The sequence below is a fragment of the Grampus griseus genome (genome assembly GCF_964374135.1).
Source record: "Grampus griseus genome assembly, chromosome: 15".
Taxonomy (NCBI): Eukaryota; Metazoa; Chordata; class Mammalia; order Artiodactyla; family Delphinidae; genus Grampus; species Grampus griseus.
In genome coordinates, this window is record NC_139009.1 from 35,065,353 (window position 1) to 35,085,619 (window position 20,267).

The 20,267-nt window shown below is 51.2% G+C and overlaps 1 protein-coding gene across 3 annotated transcripts; it reads left to right on the top strand.

Annotated features, from left to right (window-relative positions):
• The first annotated feature begins 260 nt into the window (after nucleotides 1-260).
• ABCG8 (ATP binding cassette subfamily G member 8) lies at nucleotides 261-18,109 on the top strand. Of its 3 annotated transcripts, none has more exons than XR_014297784.1 (13): nucleotides 261-385; nucleotides 4,944-5,045; nucleotides 6,633-6,783; nucleotides 10,310-10,548; nucleotides 11,013-11,145; nucleotides 11,236-11,505; nucleotides 13,762-13,924; nucleotides 14,013-14,096; nucleotides 14,968-15,167; nucleotides 15,593-15,669; nucleotides 16,338-16,605; nucleotides 17,473-17,707; nucleotides 17,793-17,812. XR_014297784.1 is itself a non-coding variant. In XM_082671997.1 (13 exons), the coding sequence occupies exons 1-13, from the start codon at nucleotides 323-325 to the stop codon at nucleotides 17,928-17,930; spliced, it is 2,016 nt and encodes a 671-aa protein (XP_082528123.1). In that variant the 5' UTR covers nucleotides 261-322; the 3' UTR covers nucleotides 17,931-18,109. The 3 variants fall into 3 exon arrangements, 2 of the variants coding, with proteins under 2 accessions (XP_082528123.1, XP_082528124.1); XM_082671997.1 differs by having other exon boundaries at nucleotides 17,580-17,707; nucleotides 17,793-18,109; XM_082671998.1 differs by lacking the exon at nucleotides 4,944-5,045 and having other exon boundaries at nucleotides 268-385; nucleotides 17,580-17,707; nucleotides 17,793-18,109.
• Nucleotides 18,110-20,267: the final 2,158 nt, after the last annotated feature.

Consider the following 20,267-nt stretch of genomic DNA (forward strand, 5'->3'; position numbering starts at 1 on the left):
TCAGCCGAGGAGCCAGAGGCAGACAGTCCCGCCTGCCCCTCACCTGGCCCTGGAGCCCCTCCTCAGGCCTTCCCCGTGGCGGGCCTGGGGTTTGGCCGTGGATGCCATTATCTGATGTACCTTTAGCCAGAGTGTGTCTGCGTGTTATCTCGGCAGCGGGCAGAGCACACAGCCCGTGTTTGTGGCAGGGCTGGCCAGAGAGGAATGCTGGGAGCCAGACCAGAGGTTGCCTAGCTCTGGGAGACAGAGAACATTGGCCCTGGCCGGCAGTGGTTAAGTCCAAAGGAAGCTGCAGAGACAGGCGCAGACACCACTGGGCCCCATGGCTGAGGAGGCCCCACAGGAGACAGGGCTGGGGGACAGGGCTGCTCCCCAGGATGACTCGGTGAGTGATGGGGAGTCACCACAGTCCTGGTGGGAGGGGGCACATTGGACCTTTCTCTCCCTCAGGAACTTTCGGTCCTAAGTCACCAGCAGGACCACAAGCAGAGCGAGGACGTGACAGCAGGACTCCACTTGCTGGGCATCAGAGGGCTGAGGGGAGCGGACTCAGGGGCCAGGGGTTGGTGGGGGGCCTCTGAGGTCCCTTCCTGTCCTAAGACGTGCTCCTACAGGGAAATGATGTTCTTGTTTGCGACCTGAGCCGATCTGGCTTCTTTCCAAATGAGACTCCATCACGGAAATGCGCCCGCACCTCGCGGGGATGTTGCCGTGTCTCCTCTGTCCGTGTGGCTGTCAAGTTCAGAGCCTCAGTGGCAGCAAACTGATGAGACAGGATGGCAGAGGACTCTGTGGGAACATCAGAATTTATGCTCCAAATACAGCAGGCGGTCGTAAGATCCCGGAGAGAGCTGGAAGGAATACACGACGCGAGGGGGCCAAGAGGTACAGGGTCTCCGCCATCATTTTACATGAGAAATGTTTGCCTGAAAAATGGCCTTTGACTGAAATCAGGATGTGGGTGGGGTTTGAAGCAAGAAGTGAAATCAGAAGACAGAAAGGAAGCAGATGCCCACCTTCCACGCCCACCTCGTGCCACTGTCCCATCTGTCTTCTCTGGCTGTGGGTGGGCTGAGGGGTGGGGACAGAAAGACATGAAGGGCCACAGGCCACCTGGACTGGCCTTGAGTGGCTAGGACCTGACTTCAGCCAGGGCTCGGGAACCCACCACTCCCAGTCAGCTCTGCAGACACAGCAGGTGACCAGCTGTGCTCTGGGAACACCCCCCGGGGCCGACCCTGCCGAGAAAGGATTCCTAGGGGCCGTGGCTGCAGTGCTTGCTCTCAGCCTGAACAGGAGACAAAGTCCCCCGTGGCTTTGGGGACACTTTCTAGAAGGTCTGACAATTCAGCCACCACCGCTTGGGATGCAAAGAACTGCCCGAATCTGACATCCAGGAATGTGTGCGGGCCCTGCCATTTCCAATTGCCTTTTCTCCACTCCCGTTATTCAAGGTGCCAAGCGACAGTTTGCCCCTAACATTTATGGAGCCTGGAATAAGAGGCTGAGGGCTATGTACCCTATGTCTAGATATTTAAAAGTTACCAGTCAAGTTAAAAGCTATTAAATAAAATAGTTTTTATCCCCTTAGCTTGACATACCTTCTTCACAATGTGCAAGGCCAGGTGTAAATTGAAAAATTCTAGGATTTGTGGCTTCCAGTCCAAGCCACAGCCTGTCTCCCTTATCTGCCCACACCCAACGCCACACATGACCACACACACCCCTACGTGGTCACCCCATCCTGCCCACCCACATTCCATCCATACCCTCCACAAACAAATGCCCCTCTGGCCTGGGGTGCCCAGGAGGATAGGCCTGAGACGAAGTTCATGCAGCCCTGGGAGTGGGCTTGTGGCCACCTGCACAGGGAATTCTGGGGTCGCAGGTACGTAGAATGGCAGGCGCCCTCGGCCCATAGGCTCTTCAGTCTGTGGGCAAAAGCCCGGCCAGAAGAGGACAAGAGGGACTGAGGCCTGTGTGTGGAGTCCTCAGCATGACACTACTTTTCCAGGGCACGGGTTCCTCATCTCAGAGCAAGGAACTTGGGTTCTGCGCTCCCCGAGTTTCCTTCTCTATGCTCCTGACTCAGGAATCTGATCAGAAGTTAATACAAGGAGAAATTACAATGTAGCCCAGCAGCAGCCGAGCTGGTTACCTACAAATAAACCTGCTTTTGCTTTTTTGGGTGTCACCTGTCAGAAATTCAAGTGATGTTCTGACAGTCATACTGATTAAGATGTCAGCTGAACAGATATTTAAGCACTTGAAAAATACAGAGAGTTTGTCAAAACCTCAGGAAGCCTCTAACAAATCCTTCCTGGGAGCCAAGGAAAATATTTCAAAATGGAACAGAGGTGGTCCCCAGCCTAGCCACGAATTCACTTCTTCTGAAAGTTGAGCGTTCTATGCAGCTCTGGATAGCACAGGCCCTTGCTGGTGGCCGGGGCCCCTGGCTGGCCTGCGCCTGCCAACTTAGCCCAGGAGCAGGGAGCATGCACCTCTCTCCTTTCTTTCATCTGTCTTCCCATCTGACACCTCTTTCCCCAGGGCCCCAGCACCCTCCACCTCCTCCAAGCTCCCACCTGGAGAGTGGAAGCCTCTAGGCTTAAGGTCACCACCACACACTGCTCCAGACTCCAAAGTGTCCAGCCCTCCTTTCTCAGCAGCACCTCTACCTCCAAATCTAACCTGGGGAGATTCTGGCCCAGCTGTTTGTTGCAGAAGCAAATTCTGAGCTAATTCATACCTTCTACAATTGACTAATGTTCCTCCTGCAGATATTTACCTTTTAAGAACAAACAAGCAGGATGCATGTTAGCCCAAATGAGTCTCTGAGCAATGGACAGACTTTCTGATGGTTTAACCAAATACAATAGGAAAACTAGGCAGTGGGAATGCCCGTTGTGCAGGTGGTGACTGAGGGGCAGGGCTGCAGGGCCGACCCGCCGGAATCCAGAGCTACCCATGACCTCCCCACCAGCTTCATTCTCCATCTCTGAGGGCGTGACCCTCTCGCCTCCTGCAGCTGGGGGTCGAGGTGAGAGCGGAACTCTGGACTTCTCCTCAAGGACACACTCTCTCAACTTGACAACATATTTTGAAATATTTCAGACAAAGCAGTTTAAAGAATGGTGAACTAGGGCTTCCCTGGTGGCGCAGTGGTTGAGAGTCCGCCTGCCGATGCAGGGGACGCGGGCTCGTGCCCCGGTCTGAGAAGATCCCATGCCGCGGAGCGGCTGGACCCATGAGCCATGGCCGCTGAGCCTGCGCGTCCGGAGCCTGTGCTCCGCAACGGGAGAGGCCACAACAGTGAGAGGCCCATGTACCGCCAAAAAACAAAAACAAAAACAAGAATGGTGAACTCCCATACCCATCACAAATTACCAATAGCTTTGAAGCCCATCCACTCCCCCTACCCACCATGGACCCTTCCCTCCTGTAACCCTTCCTATACCCCAAAGACAGTCCTTCTGCTGACTTAGCTGTTGATCTTTCCTATGTTTTTCTATATAATATAGGATCTATACTGTACTAGTTTAAACATTAAACAAGGTAAGTAGCTATGGTCTGCTGTTTCCACACTCTCCCAGAACTCTGGGGGTACTCACAGTGAGCCTGCAGCAGACTGTCCCCCGGATTTACTTCCCTCCACTTCCATTGGTCTCAATGTCCCTTTTAAGGACCTCCAACATTGCAGGGATGCTTTGACAAAGACTGCTGGATGTTATTTTCACAGAAGTCACAAGCCATGTTGTTTCCACATAAAGCACACGGACGCTGTGGAGACAGTGAAAATATAGCCTGATTGGGTGCTCAAGGTCAGCCTGCCTCTACGTCTGCCTGTCTTGCTCCATCCTCATCACCTGTCTCATCCACTGAAATCTAAGCTTCTCAAAGACTGTTCTTTTCACAGTCACACCCCAAACTCAAGACTAAAGCATGATGTGGGCCCCCATAAGTATTTGTTGGATGCTTGATTGATTGATTGAAGGAACACATCAGTGGGGGAATGGCAGCTCTGAGGGGAGATCGGAATCAACAGGAACTTGTTATCAACAGGAACTTATTAATGAATGTGTACTTTCCCCTGCACTGCTGCAATGAAAGAAAAATTGAATATGTTAAAAAAAAATAACAGAAATCTTATGAGGCAGGTTCTTCCTTGCTTGGGCCTCAGTGATTTAAATGATTGAATTGATAAAACAGAAGGAACTCAGATCTGCAGATGGTTAATATCATTCGAAGTTATCAGCTGATACCATGAAGCATTGATTTGTTTGATGTACATTCAAATAAAGCAGCACTCCAAAAACAGCAACAAGATGGTGATGAGGAGGAGGATGACAATGATGGTGATGACAGGGACTTCCTCTAAAATCTCCCAACAGCATTTTGAAGAGCTTTGTTGTGAAAAATCGTTACCAAGATAAGATGCAACTCCTCTAATGGTAGTGTCTTCACAAGTACCGAGCACTAGCTTGTTGACAGCGGTCTTCCTCTCACATGCTGGGTATGGAAAGTCTGTTTGGCATCAGGAGATACTAAGCCAGATGCAGGGAAGAGAGAGTTAAAGGCCAGCCCCCAGCCCAGGTCTTCTCTGAGCACAGAGGCTCACGAAGCTCTCTCCAGTCCAGGGTCTGGGTCTCTTCTAAGAGAGATCTGCGTTCAGCTTCCAGCAGCCTGCGGTTGAGCTTCTCTGGGGCCAGAGGCTGTGCTGGAGGGAAGCCCCAAAGCTCTCTCTGCAGGGAGGCGGAGCCCTGCCCTCATGGATGCTCCTGTTTCCTCAGAGCCCTTGGGTTCCTCCTGCAAATCCATCTCTTGTCCACTCGGATCTCACCCATGCTAGCTCCTGCTCTCACCTCTCTGGGTCTCCTCTCTCTGTTTTCTCCTATGTCCTCCTCCTTCTGAAGGAGCCCCTCACCTGTCATGTCTCCCGGCAGGGCCTCCAGGACAGCGTGTTCTCCTCTGAAAGTGACAACAGCCTGTACTTCACCTACAGTGGCCAGTCCAATACCTTGGAGGTCCGAGATCTCAGCTACCAGGTAGAGGCACACCTGAGTGCAGGTGGGAGGAGCAGGCAGGGAGGGCCAAACAATTCCCCAAGTGGAAGGGAAGGGTGAACCCAGCTGGGGGCCCTCTGCCCTAAGGACGGAGTCCAGGCCGCAGTGATACCTCACGTTTTGGCTGCAAGCACCACGGAGACGTCCGTCAACTACACATATTGGAGCTGGGGGTTGACAGACATGAAAAAGACAATGAGACCTTTGTTAAAACATAAAGCCAACCATGTGAGCCCGTGGGGGAAAATCTCTAAAACTCATTTTTAACTTTATATTTTGAAATAATTTTAGACTTTTGAAAAAGTTGCAAAAATAGGGCAGAGTTCCCATATACACTTTGCCCACCCTCCCCTAATTTTAACATCTTGCTTACCCATAGCACAGTGATCAAAACTAAGAAATTAACCATGATATAATACGATTAACCAAACTACAGACTTTATTCAGATCTCATCAGTTTTACATACATATATATATACACATATGTGTGTGTGTATATATATATATATATTTTTTTTTCTTTTTGTAAAATGTACTTCCCTGGAGCTAATAAAATATCAGAGTGCAAGGACTGCTGCCCTTTCAGAGGCTGTCAGGAATCTCCTGGTCAGATTCTAGGACCCCTATTTCCCACGCCTCCCCAGGGCCAGATATGAGGTGGCCCAGGCAGAACATGCTGAGACCTGGGATGGTAAACCTCGGAGGCCCAAGTCTGGCTTCTGGGAAAGTGAGTTAGAACAAGCTGACAAGCCCCACCATAACCTTTCTCTGCTCTGCCACTTACTAGCTGTGTGACCTTGAGCAAGCTACTTCACTGCTCTGAGCCTCATCTGTAAACAGGGATTATAACAGTACATACGTTATAGTAGGTTTGCAATGAGGACTGAATGATAATGGATATAATAAGCAGATGAATACAATGCCTTGCACACAGTAAATGCCCGGTAAGTTATTAGTAAATTACTATTAAATAAAAGCATTGTTTTGCTCCACGTTGTGTTTTTTTTTAATATTTTTATGTTGTGTATTTTTTTTTTAGGCTGCATTGGGTCTTTGTTGCTGCACGCGGGCTTTCTCTAGTTGCGGCGAGCAGGGGCTACTCTTTGTTGTGGTGCGCGGGCTTCTCACTGCGGTGGCTTTTCTTGTTGCAGCGCATGGGCTCTAGGTGTGCGGGCTTCCGTAGTTGTGGCTTGCGGGCTCTAGAGTGCAGGCTCAGTAGTCGTGGCTCACGGGCTTTGCTGCTCTGCGGCATGTGGGATCTTCCCAGACCAGGGATCGAACCCATATCCCCTGCATTGGCAGGAGGATTCTTAACCACTGGGCCACCAAGGAAGTCCCTCCATGTTTGTATTTATTTCTGTTCTGCTATTACACATGCTTCCCAAGTCTTCTCTTCAGACTTGGAAATGGCAGCTTCGGGTTCTCAGCATGGTGGGGTCCACCTCCATGTTTGGTAGAACCTGAGTGGGTGACCCCTCAGTCCTGTTTTGTATCAGCAGGAGGATGTCTCCTGGAGGGAGCGGAACAGAAGTGAAGGTCTCTGAAGAACCTTTTCATGTCTCCCCACAGGTGGACATAGCCTCCCAGGTGCCTTGGTTTAAGCAGCTGTCTCACTTCAGGATGCCCTGGACATCTCACAAGGACTCTTGTGAGCTAGGCATTCAGAATCTGAGCTTCAAAGTGAGGAGTGGACAGATGCTGGCCATCATAGGGAGCTCAGGTACCAATAAGGGCAAATAGCTGGGCAATGGGTTCTCTCTCTCCTGGGATGCAGAGTAGCCCCTCAAACAAACAGATGCTCTTTACAGAACGCTTTGCTGACCAGTAGAATAATATAGCAGAGTGATAAGAGCACAAGTTCTGGGTCTGACAGCTGGGTTCAAATCTCAGCTCCTCCATTTACTTGCTCTCAGGCAGTCACTGCCCTTATGAATCATGAGTGGGCCTCTTACAGCTACAGTCAGAGTTTTGGTCCTTCATTAATATCAAGGTAAGGCCTTTCCAAAAGCATCATGCAGCTTTGGAATTGAATATTCTTTCCAGGGTACTCCTCCACCACAGGAAGCACTCATTGATTGCTCCCCCTGAATCAGATTCCTGTTTTGGTCAAACAGTGGGTAGGCACAGCCCCTGCCACAATTCACTTCTCAGATACCCCAAGTCTTAGCTCAACCTTCAACCATCTGCAAAGATCCAGATTTTTGGAGTGCTTCAAAAAGTCACTTCTGGGCTTCCCTGGTGGCGCAGTGGTTGAGAGTCTGCCTGCCGATGCAGGGGACACGGGTTCGTGCCCCGGTCCGGGAAGATCCCACATGCCACGGAGCAGCTAGGCCCGTGAGCCATGGCCGCTGAGCCTGCGCATCCGGAGCCTGTGCTCCGCAACGGGAGAGGCCACAACAGTGAGAGGCCTGCGTACCGCAAAAAAAAAAAAAAAAAAGTCACTTCTGCAGGCCAAACTTAAAAGTGTAGAATGCCAGAACTGGAAGGGGGCTTGGAGAACAGAGTTCTTTCCCTTCCACTGTATTCTACCTTTCTTTCTCCTGACCAGCCTGGAAGCATCTTTAGAGGAGGGTTTTCAAACTGCCTAGTTCTCAATATTGCTAGAGTATCTTCCTGCCCCATACCACTCCCCCTTCATCTGACAGATGAGAAGACCAAAGTTTAGAAAAGAGGAATGATGTCTAAGGACATACATTTAATGCAGAGCAAGAACTAGAACTCTGGTCTCCTGGTTCTCAGATGATGAAACAAATTCAACTGATTAAATTTTAAAGATCTTACTGACTTTATTCAACGAGTCATGAATTGGGCAGCAATCCAACTGGCAGACAGAAAGTAGCACTGGAGAGCTGTACGAAATGAAAGACTTTTATAGGCAGAAGGAGGGAGGACAAGGAAGTTATTCTAGCAAAGGGCTGATTGTTTTAGGCAAGGTCACCTTCCTTTGGGGGACAGTAGGGGTCTATCAGTGCTTACCAGGTAATGTCAGATGGGCTGGTTTAAGATTCCACTCCCGGGAGAGATTGAAACTGTAATTAAGTTAGGTATTAAGTCTCAGTCCGGTGGTGTGGGGCTTAGGACAGGTGACTCCATTTGGGGTTTGCTGTTACTTTCTTTCTTTCTTTTTAAACACAGATCAAGGCATTTCTCCCTTACACAGTGTTAGAGGGAACACTTTATACCTTTCAATTAATCATTTCCAGAAGTAGAGATTACTCAACTTTTTGAACATTTTAGTCTTTAGTCTTCTGATGCGGAAAAGTTCTGTTTATTGTCTAACCGAAGATCAAATGCGACGATGTGTGCATATGCACTTTGTAACCGAAACAACTCCCACAGATCAAGTCTCGCCAACTTCTGGTCCTGCCCCTGCAATTCGGATCTAAACAAGAAAAATGTGCAAACTTCACAGGCCAATTTTGTTTTTGTCTGTAACACCTGGTGGCTTTTCTGGTTATACCTGCTTTTTCTCATGAACTGAGAGTCGAGGGGGCATATGGGCCTTACTAGGCACTTCCACAAAGCTGAGTGTCATGATTGTTAATCCTGGCCACACACAGTCCTGCAGCTGTTAGCAACCCTGATTTGCGGCTGAAGAAAAGGGCAGTCGGGAGAGGCCAAGCAGGAATCACACTGAGCATCTCCAGAACTTTCGACTCTAGGATCAGTGTGGTTTAGCTGCAGGTTTACTTGGCTGAAATTATTTAAATGATTTCTTAGAAAGGTTTACCAATTATACCACCTGTGATCTATACTCCGCTCACCAAAATTATAACAGTAAAGTGAAACTAATTAAAACAGCCCCCCAGGCATTTTAGCTTCTTCTATAGAATCAGCAGTAGTGCCAAAGGCGAATTAATTTACTGATTTGGAGATTCCAGCCATTTTATAAGGGTCTTGAATGCCTGTGGGTGTTTTCTCCTGGTTCACAGAGGATCTCCCCAAACATACTTGGCAACCTCCCCTGGAAAGGCTGCCCACACCTCCCACGGTTTTGTCTAGGAAATGTAGTCACCCTGCTCCCTGACTGGGAATCCTAAGGTCTCTGTAAATGTTAGCAAAGTCCCCTGCGCTCCCAGAGCCTGGACCCTATGATGTCCGAGGCTGAGCCGGGAGCAGGGCCAGAGCCCTCCCCTCTGGTTTCTCTCCTGGCTATTTTGTGCCACCTAAGTTCTCAGGGACCTTGAATGAGGTACACCCAGGAGGCAGCGTACAGGTCCCCTTCCACCCTGAGAACCTCCAGTAGGTAAGCAGCCGGATCACCGGGAAGGCCTCTGGAACTTTGTTGCACTGGGGGCAGGGGGCTGCCTGCGGAAGGCCTGGACTTGTGGTAAGGAAGCGCTGTTACACTGTGTATTGGAGTTTTCCCTGTTTAAAACAACTTGAAAAATTCGCCCTCCAAAAGGAGTTTGCAATAAGGAAACCAAACCCCCACCTGGGGGAATTGGACTGAGCTATTCCCAGCACCTTTGCAAGAAGGCCTTCTCAGAGCCTGAACCCTATTTGCATTTACAGTTCAAGTGGCTGCCAAAGAAAGAGTCTCATGGAATCTCATGGAAGCTGATCCAATCTGACACTTACGTCCCCAAATTGATAGCAATCACTATGTCATTCAGAAGTGGATGGTGTTAATTTGCGTGTCATGGATCCTTTTTTTTTTAAGAGTGGAAGGTACTACTGAGAAAAATGAGTGCAGAGGGTGTAGAGAAATTCAGAACCCATATGCACACTGTACTGTAGTTTTAAAATCATTTCCACATTTATTACTTCTCTGTTTTTCTCCCTTTCTGAAAATACGTTCCAATTTTGCATTTTTAAGAGACACCCTATTAATTCTCCAAAATTAGTTCTTCCCACAACGCCAGCTTCTGAGCCAAATGATGTTTGAATGATGAAATGTTGCCGGCATGTTTGCCAGGCAAAAATAGTTAAGCTTCACAGTGCAATTAACACCAGCCTTGCTTGGAGGGGGGGGGGGGCATCGCTCCAGGCATAGGCAGTCATGCGGCAACTAGGACTCCAGCCTTCTGTCACGCAGCCACAGGCCGACGTGGCCTGAACACCCCGCACCCCTCAGGATGCTCAAGTTGGCTGCCCCAGGCAGGTCTGAGAGCTGTGCCACCTTCCCTGAGGGCTGGTTACATCTGCAAGGACAGAGCAGTCTGGAGAGCGCACAGGCGGCAGTGGCTTCCAGGATGGCCCCCGCAGAAGCTCCGCTCTCAGGGATACTTCTGGTGGCTTCTCAGGCTGTGGGAGAGCCTCTTTGCTGGATGTGATCACCGGGCGAGGCCACGGCGGCAAGATTAAGTCAGGCCAAATCTGGATCAACGGGCAGCGCAGCACGCCCCAGCTGGTCAGGAAGTGCGTGGCCCACGTGCGACAGCACGATCAGCTGCTCCCCAACTTGACCGTCCACGAGACCCTGGCTTTTGTTGCCCAGCTGCGCCTGCCCAGAGACTTCTCCCAGGCCCAGCGTGACAAAAGGGTAACTAACAGACCCCAGTGACCCCCAAGGAGCCAAAACACCCTTCCCCTCCCCGTCCCTCACTTCCTGCCTCAGGGTCCGGCCACAGGTCAAGTTTGAGCGACCCAGCTCACCATCTGTCCGTCCGAAACGTCCACCGTGCGCTCAGCCCTGCCCCTCCATCCCCCGTTTTCCTTGAAAGTCCCATCTCAGCCCCAAATGTGTGATGAATATTTGCTCACTTGTTTTCCGGTTCTCCGTGAGGGCAGAAAGCCGGGGCATGGCCACGTTCCCAGTAAGTGGTGCTGTGCTCGGCACGTGGGAGCTGCTCTGGATGTGTGGAAAGAATCAGGGAACAAACGTTGAATCGGGGAAATGAAGGCTGGCGCCGTAAACCCAGGCGTCTTTCCACTGTGGGTCGCCACAGGCCAGGCCGCGAGCAGGCCGGCGCAGCCCTCCTAAACCCGCAGGCCCCTGCCTCCCAGGTGGACGACGTGATCGCGGAGCTGCGGCTGCGCCAATGCGCCAACACGCTCATGGGTAACTCCTACGTGCGGGGCGTGTCCGGGGGCGAGCGGCGCAGAGTCAGTATCGCAGTGCAGCTGCTGTGGAACCCAGGTGAGGCAGGAGGGGCCTGCACCGCCCGCCTGGCTTAATCCGGTTCAGCCGGAGCCCTGCCCCTTAACCAGGCTTCTCTTTGTTGGGAAGGAATCCTCATCCTGGATGAACCCACCTCTGGCCTCGACAGCTTCACGGCCCACAACCTGGTGAAAACCCTGTCCAGGCTGGCCAAAGGCAACAGGCTGGTGCTCCTCTCCATCCACCAGCCTCGCTCCGATATCTTCAGGCTGTTTGATTTGGTCCTCCTGATGACGTCCGGGACCACCATCTACTTGGGGGCAGCCCAGCACATGGTCCAGTATTTCACGGCAGCCGGCCACCCCTGTCCCCGCTACAGCAACCCTGCCGACTACTATGGTGAGCCAGCCAGGCCAGAGGCAAGGAACAGGGCTCCCCTACACCCCGAACCCCGCCAGGAGAGAAACTCTCAGAAGCTTCAGGAGAACAGGACCGAGCATGGAGATGGGGGGCAGATGGGCTGTATTACAGGCTTCAGTTTGCCAAGCATCAAATGCTAGGAATGGGGGCCTGAAGAAAGCAGCTTCTGACATAGCCACCCTTGTGTGCATGACAGATAAGAACCTTCGGAGAGCTCCAAACCGGAGGAGATATAATCCAAGAGAGTTTGGATCCATTTCTGGAACTGTGGTCTTCATTCAGATTCTGTAGGGAAACAGGATATTAGAGGTCGGAAACCACCAGGAAATCTTAAAGCCGTGCCCTGGTTCCCCCACAAAGGCAGGGAGCCCAGAGGCTCTGGGTGGTGGAGGGGGACCCAGGGCCCAGGCCAGCTCAGGGCTTTTTGGTGGTCTTGGCCAATGAATCTCTAGGTATGAAAATTGCGGTCAGCACCAGAGATGCCTTTCTGCTTGGGGTCCTGAGGCCTCAGCATATGGCCCTCAATTCTTGTGGGGACAGTTGCCTTTCCAGGTGCCCACCCTGAAAGCAGGTGCCTGGATCCTGAGTGCTGAGGAATGCTGTGGCTGCCGGACAGGCTGCGTGGTTGTACCGGGGCTGGGGAAGCAGCAGCTGGGGCTTGTCCCAAACATAGGTCACCTGGAGCCCAGCCTTCCTCCCAGGATGGCCTGGTGTAGCAAGGGCCTCCCCAGTAAACATGATGACAAGGACCAGCTCCTTGAGGGCAGACACTGTGCCCACAGGTGCCAAGCACCAGAGGGTGTCCCTTTGACCCTCACAGCCCTGCCAGGCCACGGTCATCTTCGTCCTTATAGATGAGAAAACTGGAGTCCTTATAATCAGGCGGCAGAACTGGGCCTCCCACCTCCCAGCCCAGCCCCTCCCAGACTCCAGGCCCTGCTGCCCACACCTTCCTCCCGGCATCTACCCTCCAACTCTCCCCTAGGAGGACAGGCCACTCTCTCTGGCCCACCAGCCCTCGCCCTCTGCACTCACTGCCACTGTGTGAACTCACCTAGAGGTCACCCTCCCTCCCTGTGCCCACGTGCCAGTTTGGCTTCCTGCCAGTGTGTCATCCTCTGGCCGGTCACCCCCAGATAAGGGGGTAGAGGGCACCTGCCAGCCTGGCCTTTGGGAACAATATGCTGTAGCCCTAGAGAGAAGTTACCAGAAGTCAGGTGCCCAGATCTGAAAAAACAAATTTTCTTTTTCTTAATTTTATATTATTATCATTTTTGGGTGGCGGGGGGAGCTCTTGCCCACAAACCCTGGGGCAGATGGCCCTCACGGATCCGGGCCCCACGGTCTGGCAGAGAATCTGGCGTTTGAAGCTAGGGCCCCACACACTGAAGGGACCTTTCATGGTTTACAAGGCCTCTCCGAGACGTTATCCCGCCTTGAGATGTGTCATGAAAATGGGAGGAGGGAAGGGGCAGAGAGGTTAAGAGGGATCCCCTGACCAAGGGAGGGATGGAGGGAGGAGAGGCCTAGGAAGGCCCTGGCTGTGACTGGCGGGTGTGCCCTTCTGGCATTTCAGGGGCCCCGGGAGAGGAGGGCTGTGGTCTGGGGCTACCAGGTGCTACCAGCGGGGGTGACATGGAGGTGCGTGCGGCCCAGTCTGTTCTCCAGCTGGTCGTGCTGGCTCCCTCCTCCCGGGGCACTGAGAATTACACTTAATATTTGGCCAGACCCTGGCACCCTCCAGCCAAAACATTCTTCCCTTTTGGGCAGGCTGCTTGCGAAGCCAAAATGACTAATTTGCATTGAGAACTAGAACTGCTGGGAGCCAGACTGCTCAGCCTCCCCGTGGCCAGCCCGCCTTCTCCCCATGGTGGGCACGCCCGGGAGGCTGAGTCCTCATCACAAGCTTCTTGGACGGCTAGAGTTAGAGCCAGGGCATAACTGTGCTGTGGCCTTGGGCTCCAAAAGCCCAAAGCCTCCTTCTCTGTCCTGGGGATGTCCCCATAATAAGCCTGCTTGGTGGGACCAGTGCCAGTGTTCACTGGCCCTTCTCCCGAGGAAGGCTCTCTGTAGACATCGGGGACAGTCCTGGGCAGCTCTCTGCCTCTCTCTGCTCTGACCGTCACTTCATGGTCCACTCTCAGAAGGTGGGGATCATGTCCCGGGGGCCCCGGGGGCTGACCAGTGTCATGGGCTGTGAGCACCTGCGGGGCCCGGGTCGCCCTCTGCTTACAGTGGACTTGACCAGCATCGACAGGCGAAGCCAAGAGCAGGAAGTGGCCACCAGGGAGAAGGCTCAGTCCCTTGCAGCCTTGTTTCAAGAAAGAATACGTGGCTTCGATGACTTTCTGTGGACAGTGGAGTCAAGGGAGCAGGGTGTGGGCACTTACGTGCAGAGGTAAGGCAGCCAGGTGGCCCTGCGTGAAGAGCGCCCTGCAAAAGGTGGCCGCCCCCAAGCCCCCATGACACTCTCTGTCTCCTGACAGCCCAGCTTCCCCGAGGGACACCAACCCCTTACAGCCTCCCACTAAGCTGCCTGGCCCCCTACAGCAGTTTGACACGCTGATCCGGTAATTGCCATTTCATCACACACACACACACACACACTCCCCAAAAGTCTTTGTTGTATCAAATTAAGCCCTTTGGATCTAAAGTGAATTTGAAAGAGGAATTTGAATTTGAAGAGGCAGAATCATTTGGAAAAAACCAGCACCAGCCCTCCATGTGCTGCAGAGCATTCCTCTGACTTTGATTATTTAAACAAAATCAAAATTTCCTTGATAGCCAGATGCTCGTAGAAATCACCCAGAATGACTATGAAAAATTCAGTTGACACAGGAGACCCTCAAGTAGAAAGGGAAGGTTCCTTGATCCACCGGCCCTCAGAGAAAACCAGACCTGAGTGTTTGGTGTGAGTCTAAGATGTTTCCATGCACATAACCATTTTAATACATAAATGGGATCACACGTGTTGTTCCGTAACCTTTTTCCCCCCCCGCCTTAGAATAGCGCCTCTGCCTCTCATCTGGTTAGGTCTTCCTCAGGGTTTCCAAATCTAGCCATAATTCATTTACCCATTAAGTCCATATTGATGGTCAGATTACCTTCAGTCATTTGCTATTACAAGTAACTCTATGACAAACATCCTTGTACATACACCTTTACGCTCTTGATTGGTTATTTCCTCGGGATAACTCTTTAAATAAAATAGCAAGGTGATACAGTGGTGATAAAAGTCACAATCATTGACTGAGTACCTACTGTGAGACAGATGCGTTCATCGATTTTCTCGTTTGATCCCTCACAGTAACTGTGAGGTGGGCACTGCCCTCCCCACGGTACAGAGGAGAAAAATGAGCCTTACGGAGATTCAAGGACATTGCCAAGGTCACAGTGCTGGTGCCTATTGTCCCTTGGCACATCTTTATTCTGTTTTTTAAGTCGTCAGATTTCCAATGACTTCCGAGACCTGCCAACCCTCCTCATCCACGGGGCAGAGGCCTGCTTGATGTCCCTGATCATCGGGTTCCTCTACTATGGCCATGGAGCCGTCAAGCTCTCCTTCATGGACACGGTGGCCGTCTTGTTCATGATCGGAGCTCTCGTCCCTTTCAACGTGATCCTGGATGTCATTGCCAAATGTGAGTGTGGCCTGCTCTCCATGACCCACATGTGGAGCAGCGTCGGCCATGCCATGAGCTGGTCCAGGGCCGGCCTGAGTTCCTCTGAGCTCCTGGAGAAGACGGGTTTACTGAGTAATTTCACTGTGACTGCGAAATAAAAGATGATGGTTGTTTTTCAAGTTCGAACATTAGTATTAGTATGCAAATGAGAACAAATTACCAAGGAGTCTGAGGCATTCCTGTCCTAGCAGGAGTTATACTGACAGCAATGCAGAACTCACAGAATTACAAACATCTAAATTAGGATCTAAAATTGCCTGTTTTTTAAAAAAAATACATGACATTGAGGCAATAAAACTATTTTTAATTGTACTAAGAGAGACTCAAACAGAGACACTGTAAATTAATTTCACTTTTTCATTCTCCTTTTCTCCCCTTTCTAGGTCACTCAGAGAGGGCGCTGCTTTACTATGAACTAGAAGATGGGCTGTACACTGCGGAGCCGTATTTCTTTGCCAAGGTGACTGGTCAGGCCTGAGAGTGAGTGGCCACCCCGGGTAGGAGGAGGAGCAGAAAAAGCTGCTCCACGTTGTACAGAAGTTACAGGGAAGCGTTTTGCTGAACTGTGGGGCCATGCATCGTCTGTGGTTACAAATGCCACGTTGCTCTGGGGAGTTTCAGAGACTTGATATTGTTTAAACATTTACTACAAGGCCAGGACTATGGACCAGGAATGACGTTTTTCTGGTCCTCAGAAACCTAACAAAGAAGAGGTGGGAAACACCTAGCATACTTCACCTCTCCAGTCTCACCATGTCCCTGGGAAGTGGGTCAAGCAGGTGTGACTGTCCTCATTTCAAGGAAGCGGAGGCTCAGAGAGGTTATGTGGCTGTCTCAAGGCCACACAGCTACCAGGTCTGGGCAGGCAGGATGGGGACTTGAAACCAGGTCTTAGGAGCTCTGAACTGCCCCAGAGGGAGCACATGACATCTGCAGGGGGAAGCCAGCAGTGAGCTCATGCTTGAGAGTCCCACACACCCACGCCCACCAGCCCTCCGTGCTGCAACCCCGATCAAACCACCAGGAGGGAAGGTTGGTGTCACTGGGGGCTGCTGCTTTTGAACATTTAAAGAACAGTAGCAGATGAAGGCATTGGCTCCACATCCTTGCAAGGTCTGTCCTTCGCAGATCCTAGGGGAGCTTCCCGAGCACTGTATCTATACCATCATCTATGGGATGCCTACCTACTGGCTGGCCAACCTGCGCCCGGGCCCCGAGCCCTTCCTGCTGCACTTCCTGCTGGTGTGGCTGGTGGTCTTCTGCTGCAGAACCATGGCCATGGCCACCGCCGCCCTGTTCCCCACCTTCCACATGTCCTCCTTCTTCGGCAACGCTCTCTACAACTCCTTCTACCTCACTGGGGGCTTCATGATAAGCTTGGACAACCTGTGGACAGGTGAGGCCTGCTCCCCTCACCTGGTCAAGGTTTTGAGGCCTTCTGTGGATGGATTGGCCTGCTTTCCCCTGGATATGAGAGCTCAACCCTTAGGTCCGACTTCTGGGAGCAGGTGCCAAGGGAGTGGCTCTACACAGGGGGAGTGGGGCGTGGTGCAGATGACACCTTCTCATACAGCCCGGCTGACACCCAGGGCCCACCCTTGACTCTCCCTCACCCTCCACGTCACCAGTGAGCCAAGTCAGTTCTGCCTCCTGTGTCTTTCTGAAGTGTCCTCTTGCCTTACCCCCCCACCCTGGCCCCCATCAGCCCATCGTGGGCCACTGTGATAGGCCGGTATCTGTGACCCTGGTTCCTCCATGTCCCCTCTCAACCCTCATCCATGCAGCGCGAGCTTCCTAAGGTGCAGATCCAGCCACTGCTTTCCCCGAGTGTTCCTGGGGCTGCTCATTCCCTGCTGCCTCACCCAGCTCTTCTGAAGCCCCCAGGACACTCCATGCTCTCACGATGGAGTCTGTGCATCCCATCTCTATAGGAACGCCACCTGCCACCATCCACAGGCCTTTCCTGTCCTGTGCGATCAGGGTTCGTTCCTTCCTCCTCCTCCCTGAACCGTGATGCCTCCGCAGGGTCAGGGTACAGACTCAGTAATCTCTGGCTTGGGGCTGCTGAGTCTCCCCAGTCCGTAAGCGATGTGAAGCTGAGCACACGCTGGACACCTGATGAAATTACTCTCTGGGGTTATTATGGGTCAAACGTGCGGTGATCCTGCAGCCACTAGGTCCCTCTGCCCCAGTCGGTGTCCCGAGCTTCCCCTCTGCCCGTTCACCCTTTTGTTCTCACCCCCACCCCTCCTTGCTCCCTCAGGGGACTTGCTGTCCTTGGGTCAGAGCCACCATGGCCACTCTCCAGGCTTACTTCCCAGGGAGCAGATGATTAGACTGTGTGAGTAATGTGACTCTCACCGCCTCCAGTGCCCGCGTGGATTTCCAAGATGTCCTTCCTCCGATGGTGTTTTGAAGGGCTGATGCAGATCCAGTTTGGTGGGCACACGTATCACCTGGCAGCTGGCAACATCACCATCCCTATCCCGGGAGACATGGTAAGGAGCCAAGGCTTTGGACGCTAAAGAGATGGCAGCCGTCTGAGCATGTTCTTAATGAGCTCACTGATGTCTCTGTCCCCAGATCCTCAACGCCATGGGCCTGGGCTCATACCCTCTCTACGCCATCTACCTCTTCATCATAGGCATCAGTGGTGGCTTCATGGTCCTGTACTATATGTCCTTAAAGTTCATCAAACAGAAGTCAAGTCAGGACTGGTGATTCACGCCCAGACTCCTGCCCGCCGGTGGGGGACTCGAGAAGGCCCTTCCACTGCACTTCCTCCCAATGAGACCCTTCCCAGGCACAAAGAGGACCGTGAGAACACAAAGCTCAGCTACATCCTGTCCACAGTGCTGCAGTGGCACAGGCTGGCCACAGGATGGCAGTAGAATAAAGACAGTCGAAAGATATTTCTGATCCCCGGCCAGAGCTTGCGATTTACTGGGAATGTGAAAACCATACTTGGGGACACCTACAGTGTCGTTAATTTATTTCCTTTTGATATGTATTTGCATAGGCAACTAATACAAGACAGGAGCAAATTAGGTATGAATCGAGTAGTTAGGCTATGTGGAAACAACAACATAATAGTTAGTGGAATATTTGGCTTCATCTTCCAGGGTCCTCAAACTCTGTTGAGCCATTCTCAGTACAGAAAAGGACCTAAAACATACCAGCAAGGTACCATCCCTTCTTTCTGGGTGAGGTAATGGGCTGCAAAAGCCAAACTGAACAATTAAATATTTACTGAGCAATTGCTCCACACCAGGTTCAGGGCAAAACACTTTATTTATTTGGATCACGTCATTAATTTCTCTGTTAAAACAACCATTTGTGGTGGACAGTATCCTGTTTTATAGATGAAGAAAGAGAGGCACAGAGTAATTGTCTGCTAAGTAAGGTCACAGGGCTACTATGTGGTGGAGTCATGTGGGGTCAGAAAGGCCTTCGAGGCCTTTAGGAGTTAGTGGGCAGAAGGCAGGTCTGAGCCACTGTGAGGCTTGGAAGCCAAGGAAGGCTCCAGAAGATGAAGAGGTTTATAGACACTGTGCCAGCTCAGCCAGGACTCTTACAGTTGCATCTCACCGGCCCTGGCTGAGTCTCAGAACCAACCTGGAACCTTCCACAGTGGCTCAGTATGGGATGGAGCAGGCCCAGGTCACATGCTTCATGCCTGAGCCTTGAGGACAGGCTGACCCAAAACAGGTGCACAGAAAGCAGGCAGGGAATGATCCCCAAAGGAAAACCAGAGTCTGGAACCAAAAGAAGGGGGAAGGTGGATGTTTAAGAGGCAAAGAGTGAATGTTCTCCATGGGTTTCCTAGGCCCTTGCTACTTTGAGTGCGGTCGCTGGGCCAGCAGCATGGGTGTCGCCTGGGAGCTAGTTAGACTGACAGAATCTCAGGCCCCACTGAGACCCACTGAATCAGAATCTGCATTTTAAAAAGATCCCCAGGAGATTTGAATATACATTCAGACTTGAAGAGCAGTGCTAGCACACTTCCCTTATACAATACAACCATCAAACTTGGGATATTCATGTGGTGAAACTGTAACACTGCACATGTGTCACTTTTATATCGCCACCATCCAAAGGGCAGACATCATTCAAGACTCACTTACTTTGGCTATTTTGGCTATTGTGAGTCTTGAATGATGTCTGCCCTTTGGATGGTGGTGATGTAAAAGTGACACATGTGCCGTGTTACAGTGCCAAAGCAATCTTGAAAAAGAAAAACAGAGCTGGAGGAATCAGGCTCCCTGACTTCAAACTATACTACAAAGCTACAGTAATCAAGACAGTATAGTACTGGCACAAAAACAGAAATATAGATCAATGGTTCAGGATAGAAAGCCCAGAGATAAACGCACACATATATAGTCACCTAATTTATGACAAAGGAGGCAAGAACATACAATGGAAAAAAGACAGCCTCTTCAGTAAGTGGTGCTGGGAAAACTGGACAGCTACATGTAAAAGAATGAAATTAGAACACTCCCTAACAGCATACACAAAAATAAACTCCAAATGGATGAAAGACCTAAATGTAAGATCAGACACTGTAAAACTCTTAGAGGAAAACATAGGAAAAACACTCCTTGACATAAACCACAGCAAGATCTTTTTTGACCCACCTCCTAGAGTAATGAAAATAAAAACAAAAATAAACAAATGGGACCTAATGAAACGTAAAAGCTTTTGCACAGCAAAGGAAACCATAAATGAGACAAAAAGACAACCCTCAGAATGGGAGAAAATATTTGCAAATGAAACAACAGACAAAGGATTAATCTCCAAAATATACAAACAGCTCATGGAGCTCAATATCAAAAAAATAAACAACCCAGTTAAAAAATGGGCTGAAGACCTAAATAGACATCTCACCAAAGAAGACATACAGATGGCCAAGAAGCACATGGAAAGATGCTCAACATCATGAATTCTTAGAGAAATGCAAATCAAAACTACAGTGAGGGGGGCTTCCCTGGTGGCGCAGTGGTTGAGAGTCCGCCTGCCAATGCAGGGGACGCGGGTTTGTGCCCCGGTCCGGGAGGA

What these genes read in the sequence shown, in the direction of transcription:
- ABCG8 (XM_082671997.1), top strand. Translation starts at nt 323, where the DNA reads ATGGCTGAGGAGGCCCCACAGGAGACAGGGCTGGGGGACAGGGCTGCT. An exon ending in TCCGAGATCTCAGCTACCAG is followed by an intron (nt 5,046 to 6,632) that starts GTAGAGGCACAC and finishes GTCTCCCCACAG; the next exon opens with GTGGACATAGCCTCCCAGGT. An exon ending in CAACCCTGCCGACTACTATG is followed by an intron (nt 11,506 to 13,761) that starts GTGAGCCAGCCA and finishes CTCTGCTTACAG; the next exon opens with TGGACTTGACCAGCATCGAC.